Source organism: Trichoplusia ni, chromosome 4 (genome assembly GCF_003590095.1).
Source record: "Trichoplusia ni isolate ovarian cell line Hi5 chromosome 4, tn1, whole genome shotgun sequence".
Lineage (NCBI taxonomy): Eukaryota > Metazoa > Arthropoda > Insecta > Lepidoptera > Noctuidae > Trichoplusia > Trichoplusia ni.
Genome location: NC_039481.1, coordinates 15,174,184 through 15,193,090, shown reverse-complemented (window position 1 = coordinate 15,193,090; position 18,907 = coordinate 15,174,184). Strand labels below are relative to the sequence as shown.

The following is an 18,907-nucleotide window of genomic DNA, read 5'->3' as shown; positions in this document are numbered from 1 at the left end:
ATTTATTGCTTTTAATTTTAAAAAAAAACAAAAATGTATGATTAAAAAACAATTCTATGCTGTGTTTTCTGAAACGTCTATTATTTTTTTTAAATACGTTAACTTAATACCTACGAAGTTGAAGGGAACAGTCATCAAAACTGATTACAAGATGTTTAAAAGTAATTTACTTACACTATAAAAGTATTTTATATCTATTTCGTGACATTAACATAATAAATAGGAGTAGTTATGGTTACATTCTATAAAACGCGCAACGAAGCAAAATGGATTACCGCGCCTGCATTTTCTGTTTAATTATATTTATGGAAACACCAATGGTAAGATGGTAAAACAAAATTTGGTTAAACCTACCTTTATATTCCCCAGTCATGTTTATAAAATTTATTGATTCTTATAAAAAAAAAACAAAGAATTTTGTTTGAAAAATTTGCCTTTCTCGAAGAACTTGCCATCCGTTTCCATGTTACAGAATTTTGAAATACGAACAGGATCAGTTAAAGCGTGTTGTTTATTTACCTCATTCGTTTTAGGTATTTTCGTGTCTAACAGAGGAACAAAGTGAAGCTTGTGATGCTGTGTTTAGTTCAGACGTAAGTGTATTTACTTTTTTTCTTGTATTCTAGAACCAGAGATAATCCCTGCAGGTTGCTGACAAATCTGAGCCCCAAATCCGCTATTCACAATGGCCGATGAATGAATGGAAATACCTACTTTTGTATCTTACATTGTTCAATTGTTCTGTGGTACCTCAAAGGGGTTTAAGTCTAAGTGGACCCCTATTACTGAGGCACCGCTCTTTCCGTTTGTCCATCCGTACGTCACAGGTCTTTCATGTCTGGATAACCGTGATAGTAGCCAGATAACATTTTCAACTGATACCTAGTATATGATAACTGAGTAATTGATACATTCGTACGGCTTCAAATGGTTAACATGTTATGTTTTTAGGCAATGAAATGGAGTTGTTGCTCACCTATGCAAGAATTCGTCGACATCACTCGGGATTGCCAGAAACAGACCAAGTCAAGAAGATTTACGGTAAGCGATAATAACTTTTTTTATTTTATGGCCGTTTGTCCAATTTGTTACTTAAAAGTATAAGCCAGTGCAATCCTGCAAGTTGTACTTTATGTATAATTCTGTAAGTCACTGAACTCCTAAACGGCTGGACCGATTTGAATGTTTTGATGCGTTTGGGTAGCGTCCCGAATAGTTTAGATTGCAATTCGCTGGCTTAGATTATCATTTATATTCTTTTATATGACAAGTGCGCCGTCTCAGAGTGCGTCACAGCGAAATACGGAATCCTAACCAAAGGTCAGATCGATGAAAATAAAGTGAGGGCTTTGATAAAGAATCTGAACGCAAACCAACCAGAGTCCACGAACCTAAATAGTCAGGTTTTGAAGAACTGCTTGAAAATGAAGTACAGACAATACAGTACCGTCGATCCGAAGTGTGACGTCATGAAGTTCCACAGCTGCGCTTTCATAGGATACATGTTTGTAAGTTGATATTTAAATAGTATTTTAAAATGCCCTTAAAATAAAGCATAAGCTATGACCTCCTTAAGCATTTACTTTTTAACTTTCGAATTGTTTGAAGTTAGCCTGGCCGTTGGTTTTTAATGCGCCAAGCCAGTTATCGGTTTTTTGCCAGTATTGGCACATGACGAGACTAACCATGCATTTTTTTTACAGGGATGTCAACAGTTCATTCAACGATCGAGATATTGCAAGAAATTATCTTCCAACGTGGCAACCTGTAAGCCAGTTTTTAAACAATACCTTAAAAAGATTACGCCGTGTCAATGAAAGAAAAGCTCTGATTTATTAAGTATATGCTTTAAATAAAAGTTTTCCCTTTGCCTGGTTTCTATTTAGCCGTAAGTTGGTGTTGGTTTAAATAATACAAAAACCGTGTTAAAAGAAATAACATTTTATTTGTTCTGACGGCTTCAATCTGATCGCCAAACTAAGGTATGAAACCACACGTCGCCACGATGCGCGACAACGGCGCGTCCACACATCTACCACATAAAAATAAAATCGTTCACTCTATACTCGGAGACCGCAGTGTTCCACTCATATTTACAATTATTTACACACAACATAGTGAATCACATAAAAACTATCTCAAAATCGGAGACTTATACAATTGAATGTAACATAATTTCATATCAGCTTACTATTTAAATCGACAAACTGGTTTGGTTTGGTTTCGCAAGCCGCGCCTGCATTTATTACTATATTCTAAACACATACATAATCTAATAGTCGTTACTCTTAAAAAAAACCATTTTAGCATTGCGAATGCATTCATACAGCAAGCGAAAGCAGGTCAAGCTAAAGAAATATATGCTCTGTTATAAAAGGACAAAATTTTCGAGAGTAAATTAAATAATTAGCTTATTATCGTGGAAAATGTCTTACATACGTCAAAATTGGCATTAAATCGTATTTATTGCCAATTTGTGTGATATATAATGTTTCATTATAATTGTACATGCTGCTCATATACAGAGGAGTTAGTAGGTAGTGTATTATATTTAGCTGAATGAAAAACTATCCTCTTATATAAAACGAGGTATAAAGAATAAATCTGCTACTTCAGTTGAGCCACATAGTTTGTTATCTGCTTTGCCTTCAAGTCGCATAAACCTAGCTTCATGTTCATTTACGCGGCAAACAAACATTTGCTATAGCTAAAGATCACGCCAGACAATTGTTTTATTGACCATGATAGGAACGATTTAATAAATCGAGTAAACTTCGATCACATCTTAATATTACGTAGTCTCAACATTCAGACATTTAAACACAGTGGCATAAAACTGTTCATAATCTTTAATAAAATCTATTTATAATACTGTGTACTTAAACCGTTGCAGTTCATATTCGAGTTGCTATCGCGTTGTTATTCAGCAAAACTCATGTCTAGAGATCATAGTATAATAATAAATACATTACATACTCTTGCATTAATCCCGTGAACATAGTTACATTATAAATCATGTCTAAGAACATAGAGTCGTCTATTATATTACATTATATCACTAAAGAGGTTCTTAAATCATCAATAGAGCTATAAACTTATCTATATATACAATTTTCTTCAGTTATCAATTTATCTATGACATACATTCTTGCGATCAGACGTTTCTAGCGAACCAACAAGTACTATTCTTTGTCCTGCAAATTTCAATGCCTTTTTTGCCAGCATTTCTTATCAGAAAACTGATATTGTCATAAAAAGTGCCTACAATACAATCATGTCGAAACCTTCTTCATTTGATATAAAATACTTCTTGCTTATCTGTACCATCACTAGACCAATAGAGAGTTGAGTTTATAACTACATTCACTGTCACTTCAATACTTGTATGTATAAAATATACTGCATTTGTGTTGGTATCTAGAAAAGATTAACAATCTTATGATAGAGAACTTAAATATTGGCGAGTTTTTATACAAATAAATATTAAATCAATGAACAACTGGTTTATATCGGTGGTTTAAGTAATTTTGTTATCAATATTGATGTGTTACATTTGTTTTTAGGTGCGTTTTATTTTCAAACTGAGTTTTTCATCAAGATTGTTCAACTTTTTTTTAATACCTGAACAAATGGAGTATGGAGTTAAACCACATGGGTGTAATAAATAATTTTTAATTGTCAAAGGAGTTTCACTTCACTTGATTCACTGTTTTTCAGTTTCTGGTTAAGAGTTTTGAAGAAAGTTCGACGTACGTTGTACGCTGTTCTTTTACGCTAGGTCTGCGGCCGCTTGGCGGCCTGCTTTTGCTAGTCCACTTCCTCTGGGGGCCTATTGTATACAGGCCCGAACTTAGCCATGTATTTCTTGACGAACATTTTAGCTTTTGATCGCACGGAATCTGTTACTACAAGCTCTTCAACTGACCGACAATGTTTCAGCTCTTTCAGCATCACGAAGTGAGTTAGCTGAAAGGAAAATTATTTAAAATTAATATAATTGGAGAACATCACAATTAAATGTAAAAAATATATTAAACTTCCTGTGTCACGAACGACAGAAGATTGATTCTGTCTTAGATGTTGAACATTAATATGTATTCATGCATGTTTAATTCTCCTACAAAAAGATTTCAAAATCACTGCAAAATATCCTATAGAGTGAAGTAGGCCACCTTTCTAGCGAGATGCTTGAAGTCTGCCGTGCAGGTGATCCTGGCGGCGGGCGCGTCCGGATGGCGGTAGGGGTTGAGATGCTGCACCATGACGCGCGCCATGCTGCAGCGGAACTGCTCCTTGATCTTGCGCGCCGTCTCCTCCGTGCTCACGGGCGCGGACTCCAGCACCTCCTCCTCCACTGGCGGTGGGGATGGAGGAGCTACCACAGGAGACTCTACAGCTTCCACTGGCTTCTCGACTGGTATTTCTTCGACTGATTCGTCTTCGGAATCCGTTTCCGAGTCGACTAGTTCCACCATTTGCTGTGGAGAAAAAGTGGTATAAATAACGTTGATATTTTGAATATCTTTCCTGTTGTGTCTATAGATTTTTTGACTAAAATATAATACAATTCTTACACTACAATAAGTTAAACAAAAATTTAAATTATTTCAAATGGCCGAAAATAAAAATATAAACTTCCATTCTATTCTTCTATGCAAAGTAAATTCCTAATTAACGAATTACGATTTGCTGAAAATAATAACGATTGCAAGCATACACAAGAGTAATTTTAATGACAAACATAGTAAAGATACATACTTAATTTCATCAAAATACACTAACAGTTATATTTACATCAAATACCTCCTTCTTTTCAGGTTCTGTTTCCTTCTCCTTTTCTTTTTCTTTGTCCTTTTCCTTTTGAGATTGCAATAACAAAGTATATATCAACTTTCATTTACATGTTTTACTATGCATACTTAGCAACAATAAATACGAAACTACTAACTTAAGAGATGATGTAAAACTCGTTAATTAACTCGGCGTACATAACGGCGAAGGGATACACACATGCCTCAGTGCAACATCATGAATATACGTGTGTACACAGCGCCAGTACTAAATAACTGCGCAACGAACCAGTAGATAGTCGAAGTTTGAAATCCCGTCTGAGGCTGACATTTTCCCGTACAATGAGTTTAATAAATATTAAGAAATCTGTCTGACGGACTACACAGTTTTATTTCTTCAAATACCCTATTTTATTAGTTGTAACTTTATGGAAATTCATAAATATAGAGAAACATACCTTCAAATCGAGCATGCTGCCTTTGATACGCCTATTAGACTTGTTAGCAGCCAGTAATCGCACTTTCTGAAGCAACTTCTCGCGCCGCCGACGTAACTTCTCTTTCGTTTGTTTGTACCTCTTCACCTCTAACCTACCGGCTAACTTGTCTTCTTCAGTTCGAGGCTGTAATTATGAAAATAATGGTAATAAGTACATTGATTATTTCTAATCTTCTTGGTGAGATTGAGTGGTTCAAAAGTTAGGTTGCGAAGGTAATTATTTATTTACTGTTCCTTTTTTGTGTTTGTAGTTTCATTTTTTTTTCAAATAATTTAGAATAATGACCCTATGAAAGCGAGGCCTATTCCTGTGCCTATATAGTAGTAGGTTTAAAAAAGCTAAAAACTCTGACGAGGCAGGTTTATGATAACAAGGTCTAAACCGCGGCAGAAATCGAATCAGGTGTTCAATTTGATATAGTGCTTTTGACAAAATTTATTAAATCTCATATCTTTTTTAATTTAAATATTCCAGCTTATTATAATATACTCACACTAATAGGCCTCTCAGAAACAAGTCCCGGCCTTCGTTTCCGAGGCTTTATACTGACGAGCGCGTGATCCGGTATCAGCCCGTTGTGACTGTCTTCCTTGATAACTGGAACCATACAAGTCATATCTAAATAAATAAAGAGAAACAAATATTAAAACACGAAATCTAAATATAAATAAACCTTTGTCATTTTTTTCTCGATTTGATATTGTAGTAGTAGTTAGATTAAAAAAAAAACCGAAATTGTGGTCTCTATAACTGCTTACAACCTTATCGACCATTCGAGATTCTGCTGTATTGTACAAAACAAACAACATACATACGAGGGGACATCAATAAATAAATATTATTTATGTAAATCATGTAATAAACATTCCACAAGCTCGGGTCGGTATTAAGGGAACTAGAACACATGCATATGAGTATTGTTCCATGCATATAAAAACGATTGTTAGACATGTTAAAACTCAAGACTACATTGATTTGGTTTTAAAATGTTTGGTTTCCAAGGACAGTTTAAACAATAACACACATCCATGCAGTAAGAGCAAGTAAAGGTTAAACAAGATTCTGTAACTGACCACTGGAATATACATTCTGAATAGAGAGAGAGAGAGAGACGAAAGAAGAGTAAAGCGGCATTTGCTCTGCAGTGGGACTGAAATAAAATAAATCTATAGTTTCTACGTATACATACAGTCAGGCAGCCCACCTTCGTAAATGCCGTTGACGCCCTCCACCAGCTTGCCCTTGGTTTGGCGCCGCACCAGCGGGCTGTCCAAACCTGTCGACACTGGCTCTTCTTCCTCCTCTGATGAACTTTCTTCTGGAATTTTACCATATCATTATAGTTTTATTAAAAAACTACCCTAATAATCCAAAGGCAGTCAAGTTTCCAGTTTGTGGCATGTCTCATCAACTTTTCATTCATTTTCTGATTCTGATATATTTGGTAGATGCCTTGAGGAACTCCTAGAGCCTAGGATCAGTCCCAACCCAACATCCCTACTTTAAATTTTTGGAAATGTGGTGTTCTAACCAGCCCAACACCAACGGTAACTTGAATCTCATGGACAAATACAATTCATTGAAGTGGAGGAAGATTTTAACCTAATATTAAAAGTACATGAGACATGACAAGTTCCTGCTATTATTAATGTAGTGTTTATGTAGGCATACCGGCGTCGGCGGGCGGCGGCGGCGGCAGCCACTGCGGCTGGCGCAGCTTGACGTGGTAGTAGTAGCTGCGGCCGCGCGGGTCCGTGGCGCTGCGCCACAGCGACGGCAACACCACCTCTTTGGGCGCGCCGGCCGCCGTTGCAGGCCCCTAAAAAGTAGAACGGGTCAGTAAAGTTTTTAATCTTTGATTTATTTCTCTCACCATCACATTACATCCCTCAACGAGTAATTTTACAATTATTAAAAACTGAGTCGTTTATAAATTTACAAATAACCCTAAAAAGACAAAAACAATTCAGTAACATTAGTCTAAAACATAAGACTCGCCAAGAGCCGGGGTACATGTGTACCACTGTGGTTAGCATTATGAACCGATAATGTTAAAAGACATATAACGTATATTATATCAGAACTGTTTTCTTGCTCGTTAACTGCATCAAATATAGACTGTATCAACTTACCGTTTGTGACTGCTCAGTCTGTGACTGCGCATGTGGGAAGGCGGGCTGCGAGGCGCCCACCTGCTGCCCGAACATGAAGCCGCCCATGCCGAAACCTGCCATGCCCATCAAACTGTCGAAAACACAAAGATACACTTAACTATACATCTTTAAATCAAATACTTCGCAGGACCAATTCCTATACGCGCTTCCCGAGAAACGGGGTATAATACAGGAATTAGTAGTTTGAACTTACTTAGGCTGTGGGAAAGCGAAGGGCGGGCAGAATTGTGCCTGATAGTCGTGCGGCATCCAGTCCGGGGCCACGTCCATACCCGGCACCATGCCCACCATGCCACCCATGTTGTTCATGTTGGGCATGTTGCCCAGCATGTTGGGAGCGCCAGGTACCATGCCGCCGGCGAACATTTGCTGTGTAAGGAAATAAAAATATAATTGTAACGTGTTTACTGACGTTATCAAAGTCTAAGTTTAACATGATAATCGAAAAAACGATCCAAAGAAGAGCTTGAGTTTTTACGGACAAAAGATCTTTGTGGTCTATTACTTTTTAGTTGTAATGAATGTTTACTTAGTTGCAACAACAGATTACCAAATAATAGTTTGGTGACAAAGGGACAGATTATACAGAACGGATACTGGAAATTTCCACAGGTAAATACTTAAATACTAATAAATACACCATTTTAGTATACCAAAGACGAAATGCACCTTCTAAGCATTCACCACGCGTCTTACCGGCTTACAAACTTTTAGTATATAAATTGAACCTTATGGCACATCAATAAATCTCAAATTGCATGTATCAAAGTCCTAGCAAGGCGAATGTGATGAGGTGTGCAGCTTTAGGACAAGTTACCTGCGGGAAGGCGTCAGGCTGCGGCCAGTAGGAGGGCCAGTGTTGCAGCCGCTCGCGCTGGCGCCGGGACTCGTCCGCGGCCGCCGCCGCCTCCGCGAAGGCGCGCCGCCGCTCCTCCTTACTCATGGGCGGGACCGCCGCCAGGACGCGCTCGCTCAGTCTGCGGGGGAGAAGTACAGGAAGGAATTGGTGAAGGCTTCAAAATAGTGTGTGGACGTAGGTGTACAGATAAAACTTGTTTTCGTTACCTTCATACGAAGGTAATCTTAAGGACTTAAAGGAAGAATTTAAATAGAAATTACTTGTTAAGATGAACTTAGCGTTTAACATAGATGAAACACGAAGCACCCACTTCAATAATCCATTTTCAAACATGCTTACCTTATGCTCCTCCTGCCCTCGGGGCTGCTCCTCCGTTTCCTGCGATCCCTGTCATCTCTATCTCGATCTCTATCGCGGTCTCGATCCCGGTCCCTGTACCTATCTCTGTCCCGATCCGAGCGCTCTCTCTCCCGCTCGCGGTCTCCTCGATCTCTTTCCCTTTCTCTCTCCCTCTCCCTTTCCTTCTCTCGGTCTCGGTCGCGGTCTCGTTCTCGTTCGTCGCGCCGCTCGCGCTCTTCCCGTCGTTCGCGCTCGCGGTCACGTGACCCACTGGAGTCGGCCGCTCGCCTTTCAACGTTGGCTTGTCTTTCGTGCTCTTTCATCTGTTGTATCCGTTCCTTCTTGGGGATTTTAAATACCTCCTATAAGATCAAAGAATTTTATTATAAAAATTGTATTATGTAAAATAAAAAGTCGATTTCATTGATGCTGAATCCTTACCTTTAAACTAGACCACCTCTCTAGCAGTTGGTTAGAGAGATCCTTTATCTTCTCAATTATGTTAGCAGTTTCTTTAGCCTTTTCCGGACTAGGAACATTTTCTTGATTGCCTCTGTTAGGTATTTCTATAGGCAAACCTGTAAATAAGATTTTTTTATATAAATACACAAACATTATCATTGTCCAAAAGCGTAGTATGCAATGTGTGCGTAAGCTGTTCTTCAGAGATCAGTCTTTAGAAATCGCACTTATATTAGAAACGCAAAAGTTCGTAACTTGTACGGATGGATGTTTTCTACTCTTTCATTCTTTTACGCAAACTCTCTTACTCTTTTACGCTTTTACGCTACTGAACAGATTAGGATGGACACAATTAGTAGGTCCTCAGATACTAGCCGCTAGCAATAGCTAGTAACTAGAATACATAGTTACTGACCAGTAGCCTCATCGATGAACACGTTGTCGGCAGGCGGCGGCGCGTCAGCCGCGCTTAGCCAACGCTCCACGATGGTGAAGAACCTGCTCTCTTGGACCATCGTCTTGTTCGGGATGGGTAAGCGGTCTACTGTCTGTAGCATTTCTAACCTGTGGAGATTTTGTTGTTTAGTACGTTTATTTTTTGAAACTCGCTTTAAATAACTCGTTGAATGAAATGGCAGAACTGTTCGATCAATAATAACAGAACAGAAAGTCGATCATTAAAAAAATAATTTAGTGGATAGTGGACCAAGGCTAAGTCTTTCCACTCTGTGCCGTCTACTGCTTTTTCACGTCCACAACGTTCAACACGGCGCTTCTAGCCAAATGGTATATATCTACAATCATTAACTTAAACAAAAAACGCTGTATTTCGAGTCAAATATGAAATCTGAGCGTTGTTGTCGGTCTGTAGGTATATGGCTGTGTCCGCACTTGAAGTGTTGCGGCGCGTCCTGGCACCAGGGCGCCAGCAGGCGCAGGCCGCGGTAGTCCAGGAACAGGCGGCGGCACGGCAGGTCGGCGTCGCGCAGCAGGCGCAGCAGCGACACCTGCGCGCGCCGCGACTTGGCGCGGACCACCGTGCGCGACAGCCGCAGCGTGTGGCTCTGGTTCTTCACGCCCGTGCGGCTCAGCGCGTCCAAGTCCTCCTCGATCTGTAGGAAACAGGGGAAAATAACCATTATACTTAACTTCATAATACCTTCTGACTTTGATATTGTTTAAAAAAATATTTGAAACAAAACTAATTATACTTTAAAGAAAATTAATGATTTACTAAAAATAACTACGTTATCCACATTAAAACCACGTGGCAATATTACTCATCGAACTGCTTGAAATTTTCTGAATATTTAATACTAATAAACATAATCAAGAAACTGTAAGTTAGCCATACATCAGCGTCCTGCACTAGGTCGGGAGCCTTGGGTTTGTAAGGCCGTTCCTTCTTGGGTCTTCGCGGTCGCGGCGTCGGGTGTTCAGTGGGAGTAGCGCGCGCCTCCTCAGATGACTCGGTCGCTCCAGACTTAGATGTACTCACATCCTCTTCCTCCTGATGACATGTGGTAAATTGGTTAAGATTTTATGATTCTCAGATCGGTTTATGGTGTAAAGTAATAATTGACAATACAAATAATAAAATATTATAACGTCGTGTAACGGAAGTTAAAGAGTATAATGAGGCTGATTTTAGACCAATATTTATTAATTAGCACGAATTCTCAGTAAAGTTAAAGACAAAGAAAAACAAGAGGTGAAGCATTTTAGACTAGCAAAGTCTAAAAACCGCAATATAATTATTTGATAGATAATAGATATTTAGAGTGATTCCCTACATGGTATATACAAACCAGTAACAGAACAACTTCCCATCCATGTTTTAACATATAAAGATAAACAGATATACCCTATGGTCCCACAGTCGTACCTCGTCGTCTTCGTCCTCGGAGTCGGGCTCGCCACCGATCCAACCACGACAGTTGTCGGTGCCGCAGTAGCAACGCTGGGCCACCTTTCTGCAGGTAAACAATGTATCACTGTTACGAGGTTACGACACTTAAAGGTATAGGCAGTGTAGTGGGCAACACATTAAGTAGTCAAATAACTCATATTAGTCGATTGATATATTGAAATTAATTGAACTTAAGATTGATCTAAAAATTAATGTAGCCTAGTATCATATTATGGTCTTTTTAAAACTTCAACCTTTCTCCATGGCATAAGTCCGTGCTCGGATCAACTGAAATCAAATTGTCTTACACAATTCGGTTAGATTTACATCCCGACTAGAATATATTAAACTTGTTCTTTTTTTATATATTTACAGACCTATCGCACACATGCTAAGCGACTGGTAACAGTGGTTACCCATATCATACATTCTTTTCTGAATAATAAATGGCTATTGCTCGGCGGTGGGAGAATTATTGGCAGATATTCAAATATTCAGTCACCATAAAAACTCACATCAATGTTTTATTAATATGTATATTTTATGAGGTATAACTTATTTTTATGTATGAAATAGACCTTTTTTGTAAGTTTAGGCTATAGTACAATCTGTAAACAAGTGCAGTTGTAAGGTAAATAAATAAATGAGGTTTTCAGGATAATGCTATTGGTACTGCTATAGGTGGAGTAATAATAATAATATATAATATATCCTGGGACAACTCACACACGGTTATCTGATCCCAAGCTAAGCAGAGCTTGTGTTATGGTAACCAGACAACTGATAAACTTACTTATATATTTCTAAATACATACATAATATAGATAAATTACACCCAGACACAGAACAAATGATCGTGCTCATCACACAAACATTTGTTCTGGGTGGGAATCCAACCCACGACCTCCGGTATAGCAGTCAGGGTCACTCACCACTAGACCAACAGGCCAGTCAAACAGATAACAAACAATCGCAATTATTAAATCAATGCTTTCCTTATTTGTTTAGTGTTAAAGAACCAGCTATTGGGATATTCAACACATATCATATACGATTTTTAAAGGTACAGTGTACAAATGATTTTATTTATTATAGTCCGAAAACTTAGCATCATTGACTTAGATACGATATCATTTACGAGAACTCCAACAAATATTAAATATTCTACTTCAAATGAGAAATAGCTATGAATAGCAAAACAACTTACCCAAACCTCTGGAACTGGTAATCGAACGTCAACTCTTCGCCTACCGCAATATCCCGTTTACTGAAGAATCCTATTCTTAGCTCTCCATTCACCGTCCACTTCTGTGTTTCAGCGTTTGGATCACACGAGTGGTTTATGAACCGGGATATATTGCCTTTGAGGGTCGCGTCGATGACTGTATCGCCCTTTAACGACATGAAGTAGTGATGTAGGTTGTTGTCGTCGGAGTAAGCTTGTGCCCGCTTGTAGAATTGCTCGTAGTCCAGCACTTCGCCGACGTATTCGAGAAGGAACTCGCCTCTGGAAGACGAATTGATAAATTTCATTTATGTGGGGTTATAAAGAACATTCAACGAAGAGGATTCAAGATATCAAGGTTCAGAATTTGGTAATTTACCAATTTTACAGTGATATTTTAAAATAATTAAGGAAGTCCCAGTATTTATTGTTACATTCTGAAACATTTACATTGTTAAATTTAGACATATTTATTTTGTGATAGATGAAATTTTCATATACTCATATGGCAGGTTTCGCCACGCTACTTTAGTTTTAAGAATATGAACCGCTATTCTACTACAAAATACTAACTCAGCTTTTACTTGTTATCTCTACAAGTAAATCAACACTGTTATTCGCGAGGCATTTTATAAGAGATCGCAATAAATTCTTGTATCCATACTACGAAGTATCTAATTACATATCATTATTAACAATTATTATTGTTGAGTAGTTCCTCTATTGCAATTTGTATGTTTATTTTCTGTATGCTCGAATAAGTCCGTGTTTTACGTAAAAAAATAAGTTACTATTTTAATATTATGCTCTAAAACTTTGTAAGCTAGACATAACATATACAGTTATCGTTTATATTTTATAGTAAATAAATAGACACGCAATTTTATCAAAATATTATCCTTCTATTGATACTAATTGTTACTATGAGTACTTGCATACACATAAGGAAAAAACATTTTATCTATCTACTGTCCACTATATCCAAGAGCTACAAAAAAAAACAATAATTTCTTTAGGAGGTGTTCATATCTTACAGATGTACAGTAGAATTATGTACAAATGAATACAGTAAAAATCACTTCTTAAATTGATAAGTCGAGATCGCGTAACCAACCATAAAATGCGTATAACGTGACATCACATAACACAAAAAAACACACATTTGTTTATAGCATGTTTATTTTTAATTTTTAATCATTATTTCCAATTGCAGAACAATTAATTCCAATCTTTCGCTTTACTAGCATATACTTAATTCAGTAATAATATCAAGTCACAAATAAATTTCAACAATCAACACAACTGCATTTACTGCTAGAAAGGAGGCCTTAATATTTTAAGACTATGAAGGTTTTTAGCTTACTTACAATTTTACTAAATCTTTTAAGGATGGTACTCACGCTGGTATATCACTATTGGCTTCCACTCCACACCCCTTCTTGTCAGCATAGAATACTTTCAGAGCTGCATTCTCTCTCTTCTGGAACCTTCTATTTGTACATCTGTCGCCAACTGGACACCGAGAGTTACTGTAAATAAAAAACAATATTTAGGATCCAATATTGCAGATTAACAAGAAATATGATGAAGAAAAATAATTTAACTATCATTGACATGAAGAAAGTTTTAGAGGAAATCGAAAAGGGGATATAGGCAGAAAGACAAATATGTAAATAACTTAAAATACATTACCATTCTATCATAAGCAGTCTATTGAGACAGTCCTCTCCACAAGCCAGTTCCCCTCTCTCCAATTCCTCTTTGGTCATAAAACAGTCACAAGTCATCTTCTTAGTCTCCTTACTAATCATTCTCTCACATAAATACTCATTTTCTTCTAAATGTTCATACTGGTTCATTCTCTCTTCTATTATTTTGTCATAAGCTTCCTTCGTAAGAGGTATAGATTCTTGTTCTTCTTCAGGTGGGCAAGGACTTTCAGCTACCAAGGGCAGCCGCTGTTGTGGTAGACTAGGGCTAGCCAGTGGTGAGTTAGCAGGGGAACTGGCACCCATTTCCAGCTCACTGGACCTCCTCCAACGAGATTTCACTTTCACTGGCATCTCTGAAGGCACAGGAAAGGATGGAGAATTTGGTGTAGTACTAGGAAGAGATTCACTTGTTTTCTCCTGGCTGTCAGACCCAATTTCCTCGAGTTTTAACTTTGTTTGGGTAATTAAAGCCTTTTTCAGAGGAGTCTTTACCAATCCATAACCTTTTGTTTTCTGTTTCATATTACTAATTGTCTTGATCCTACTTGATCTTCTGACACCAGTGGGTGATGACTCAGCAGAATCATTTGAATTGTTTGGGTTTTGTTCAGTTATTCTTGATGAGTTGCTATCATCGGAGAGTGTAGAACTTGGTGTTAGACTTGGATCTGGTCTCATTAGAACCTCATTAAGGTTTTCTTTAGGAAATGGAAGATCAGGAGTGTTGCAGGGTGGTGTCCTGATGTCATTAATGTCTGAACATTCCATTGGAGTTTCAATTTCTACTGTTGAAGCTAGATTAAGGTTCTCAAAGTGTTTCTGGAAATCTGCAGTTTGAGAGTTGTCTTTGTTTTCCTCATTATCGTTTACCTCAACGGTTTCATCTTGAGGGCTATCTATTTTGATGTTGTAATACATCATTTCTTGGTTGTCATCCTCTACTATCTGTACAATAGTGATTATTTCCTCATCATATTCACCTGTAAACTCTATTTGTTCTTCCTCCACTGGAATGTCTTCCTGAACCACTTCTTCCGGCTTTGACTCTTGTAATGTGTCTTTAATAACGACACACTCATCTTGTGGTTCAGGTGCTTGTTCTGTAATAGTACTAAGTTTAGAATCACTTTCTGTTAAATCTATTGCATTTGACTCAAGCTCTAGATTCAATTTCTTTTCCTCTGGTTCTTCTTGACTTAATAATGGAATTTCACTACTATGTGTTTGTACACTCATCATGGGTATGGGTGATATGTCTCTAGAATTGCTCTGCGTATTTATTGTACTATCCATTGGACTGAAATTAGCTCCACTGTTGGTGTCTGACTGTGCATCTAATGCAGCATTCGAATCAGATTCAGAACTTGCACATGGGTCCACAACTCTTATTTCTACACTACTATTTGTTTCACTATCACTGCCAATGTCATATTTCCTAGTGAAAGTCTCATCACTGTTAAACAAACAGCGGTATTTACCGAATTTCTTATGCAATGCTACGATTGGTACTTGACAAGGTTTGGTAAGAGCAAGCTCTGATGATTCTGATGCCTGTGTGTCAGATACAGAAGGTGCATCAGTTGGCGCGTTCTCTGGTCCCTTCTCGTTGCTGTCGGCGACGCTCGGCTCGGTAGGTGTAGAGGTCTCGCCCTCGGCGGACGCTGCAGCTTCGGCTTCCTGCTTGGCGCGACGAGTAGTGCGTCTCGTTGCCGGAGTTTTCGCTGCTGCCTTCTTTCTTTTCGCCATTGTACTATTTTAGTGCAGCAACATACAACCTAAAAATGTAATTGTTTTCACATCACAAACGCACAGAACATGGATGGGCATACAGTGACCTCTTTCGATCGTTGTTGTTTCTTATTGCTGTCAATGCCACATGGTTATAATAAAAAAATAAAAGGCAGAATTAACAACGACAGGCTCAACCGTTCGTTATTGAGTTATAACATTTACATCCCTCGTTTTTGAATATCATACTAATCCATGGAATGAAGCCACCGGTTGGTGTTGATGGTTCAGCAATAACATTTCATGATAATTTGACTATGACTACATACCATCACTTTATGACTAATAGTATCTGGTGCATTTATTCAAATATTATAATTTATACAAAACTATCAGACTCTTTCACAAAAAAAACGGAACGTTATTATCAAGCAAAATTTCATTTTTGTCTCATTTTACTTTGCTTCATCTCATTGCTTTTTTGTTGGGAACGGTGCTAATGAGTATAGACAAAATAATAAACTAAAGAAGCGATCTCTCCACAGGTAATTAAAATCGCAACAAATCATAAAAATATCTTTAACATCTGGATCTGCTAATTTCATTAAAAATTTTGGTTTTCAGTGCTAAAATAACGAATATACCGATGTGGAATCCAAGTTTTTAATATGTGTGTTTAAATTTTTTTGTAATAGTGTTAAAACTTGGATATCGATTATACCTCACTTCAATTCGCTATTTAGGAACGCAGCGTCGTGACGTTCCAACATCTCACAATCCTAATGTCAAGTCGTGTCAAAAAATAACCAAGCGAGGGTGAGAAAATCAACAGACAGCGGAGAATAATTTCATATTTGTTACAAGTATCCCGTTTATGTTAATTTACTATTCCCATAAAGAAACTTAACACAATGGCTGAAACTCCTGAGGTAATTTTATATACTTCTTATTTCATTCAAGTTCGGTATAAATATACCGAGCTCGGTTAAAGACACGTCACGTTACAATGAATGTTTTCAAATGAATATTTTGTTATTTATCCAAAAGTTAGCTTAAACATACGTAATTTGAACTTGATTTTAAATACTGTCATGTTTTTAAGTAACACTAGTATCGAGTAAATACCTAAAATAAATAAGTTTATGTTACATATTGTTTTTATTTTTTAGACCGTAAAAATCAATAAATGGGATGGTGCTGCCGCTAAAAATGCTATTGATGATGCTATCAGAGAGGTAAATATTATATTTCTAATTTCTAGGTTCCAGTATCACCTTTTTTCATTTATTATTTTACCATATTATTATGCAGTGTTATTAATTAATAACATTATGATTATAAATAACATTACTGCGGTACTTTGCGAGTATTTGAATACAACTATTTATATTATTGCAGGTACTTACTGGAGATTTAAAATGCAAAGAAAGCTTTGCTCTGATTGATGGCAGACTTTTTCTATGTGCGTTAGCTGTTGGTGTTGCTCTCTATGCCCTTCTATGGGACTACCTATACCCATTCCCTCAGTCTAGGTATGTATAACATTATTGAATCCAGAGAAATCCTAACTGTAAACCTTAGGAAATATTCTTATTTTCTTTTAACCAGAAATCAAGGAGCATAATTTACCAAACTCCTGCAAAGACCAGGAATATAGTATTGCTTACAAAGGTGAACTTCTGTATAAAAGTAAACAAAAGTAAAATTGATTATTTTTTCAATTTATCACATTTGTTTTTAATTATTTCTTCAATCTATGACTGACTGAATATTATTTTTTTGTTTGTCCGTGTGAAATGGGTTATCTATCATATTCATATTATTTAAATAAGCTTTAATGTCTTTAGTAATAATATGATTATTTTTATTACAGACTGGTTCTCATTATCTGTGTCTCATCATATTTCATACTGATGGGCATTCTTACTCTTTACACAACATTTAAAGAAAAGGGTGTGTTTGTGGTTGCCAAGGAAAAGAATGGAAATAACAACAGGGTTTGGGAAGCAAGCTCTTATGTTAAGAAGTAAGTATTATAAGATTGAACTTACTATTACACTTATAACATAACTAGCTTTTCGCCCGCGGCTTCACATCGCGGTCGGTTACATCGAGTTTCCAAGAGAACTCTTCAAAAGTCCGAGATAAAACTATCCTATGTTCTTTCTCAAGGTTTAGACGTGAAAGCATAACAGACAGACAGATAGACGGAGTTACTTTTGCATTTATAAGTAAGGATTATTTTTGAATCATGATTTTATGTTGAGGAACTAAAAAAAATATAGTTAATACATTCTTTTTCGTACTTAGGAAATAATTTTATTTTTTTTAAATTTCCCCTTAAAATTATTGTAATAAAAACTACCTTCTTTGTTCATTGTTTAAACACCCTAATCACACACACTTACCTACTACTCAAAATAACCCACAAATTGAAACATTCTATTCTCAACAGACATGACGACAAATACAACCTAGTCCTTGTGATGCGCGACTCTACCGGCAAGACCCGCGAGGCATCCATCATCAAGTCCTTTGCCAACTTCATAGACACAAACGGAACAATTGTCCAGCCCCTTGTCATTAACGAAATCACAAAACTCTACAACTCCCTCTCATCTGATAAGAAAGAGAAGTGATTACCTTGTCTCGCACAAATGTATTAAGGTCTGACATTATTGTAATATTATACTTAATAAACTAATGTCCTAAGATTTGTTGTTGTTTTGTATCCTCGGTAACTTTTTGTTTCATACTTTTTTGAATTTTCAGGACAATATGTTGTAGATTATTAATTTATGCAGTATCACCCCATAATCAAGGTATGGATGCATGTTACTTCGAATAGTAGGTATTGTACTAGTTTATTGCTGCGTAAATAGATGGCGCTGATTTTAAAATTGGGTTGCTGCACCATAAATTTACCAATTTGCTAGGCATTTCCTGTAGTTATGTAAGTACATTTTTATAATGCAGATTTTCCTAGTTTTATACGATAAATATTTGCACGAAGTTATTTTCCTCAATCGTCACCCATAGTGGCCATAGTTGCTATTCGACGGTGTTAGTTCCCATAAACGACAATAGATGTCGCTAGTGTATATAAAATTGACAAAATATGTAGAGCAGAGTATTTTGCGGAGTTTTCGGGAACTAATACTGTGGAAGAAATAGAGTTCTGTATCAGATGGTGCTACGAGTAGCGTCCT

The 18,907-nt window shown here is 37.1% G+C and overlaps 3 protein-coding genes across 8 annotated transcripts; 2 read left to right on the top strand and 1 right to left on the bottom strand.

Moving 5' to 3' along the window:
* Nucleotides 1-27: 27 nt before the first annotated feature.
* On the top strand, nt 28-1,834 carry LOC113493172. The gene is made up of 5 exons (XM_026871010.1): nt 28-320; nt 534-593; nt 952-1,041; nt 1,272-1,508; nt 1,704-1,834. Exons 1-5 carry the CDS (start codon nt 267-269, stop codon nt 1,815-1,817), a joined length of 555 nt encoding a protein of 184 aa, XP_026726811.1. The 5' UTR covers nt 28-266; the 3' UTR covers nt 1,818-1,834.
* A 91-nt stretch (nt 1,835-1,925) lies between these two features.
* LOC113493169 (histone-lysine N-methyltransferase SETD2) lies at nt 1,926-16,223 on the bottom strand. Of its 6 annotated transcripts, none has more exons than XM_026870998.1 (19): nt 16,028-16,223; nt 13,951-15,745; nt 13,659-13,787; nt 12,241-12,540; nt 10,989-11,097; nt 10,479-10,634; nt 10,016-10,236; nt 9,540-9,688; nt 9,104-9,240; nt 8,663-9,024; nt 8,282-8,441; nt 7,658-7,833; nt 7,423-7,534; nt 6,962-7,109; nt 6,480-6,608; nt 5,784-5,908; nt 5,249-5,413; nt 4,173-4,478; nt 1,926-3,966 (listed from the first exon to the last, which is right to left on the bottom strand). In XM_026870998.1, the coding sequence occupies exons 2-19, from the start codon at nt 15,714-15,716 to the stop codon at nt 3,808-3,810; spliced, it is 4,809 nt and encodes a 1,602-aa protein (XP_026726799.1). In that variant the 5' UTR covers nt 15,717-15,745; nt 16,028-16,223; the 3' UTR covers nt 1,926-3,807. The 6 variants fall into 6 exon arrangements, with proteins under 6 accessions (XP_026726799.1, XP_026726803.1, XP_026726801.1 ...); XM_026871002.1 differs by having other exon boundaries at nt 5,784-5,887; XM_026871000.1 differs by having other exon boundaries at nt 6,495-6,608.
* A 255-nt stretch (nt 16,224-16,478) lies between these two features.
* Nucleotides 16,479-18,412, top strand: LOC113493171 (signal peptidase complex subunit 2). Its single transcript, XM_026871008.1, has 5 exons — nt 16,479-16,627; nt 16,868-16,933; nt 17,097-17,230; nt 17,572-17,724; nt 18,154-18,412. The coding sequence occupies exons 1-5, from the start codon at nt 16,610-16,612 to the stop codon at nt 18,335-18,337; spliced, it is 555 nt and encodes a 184-aa protein (XP_026726809.1). The 5' UTR covers nt 16,479-16,609; the 3' UTR covers nt 18,338-18,412.
* The last annotated feature ends 495 nt before the right edge of the window (nt 18,413-18,907 follow it).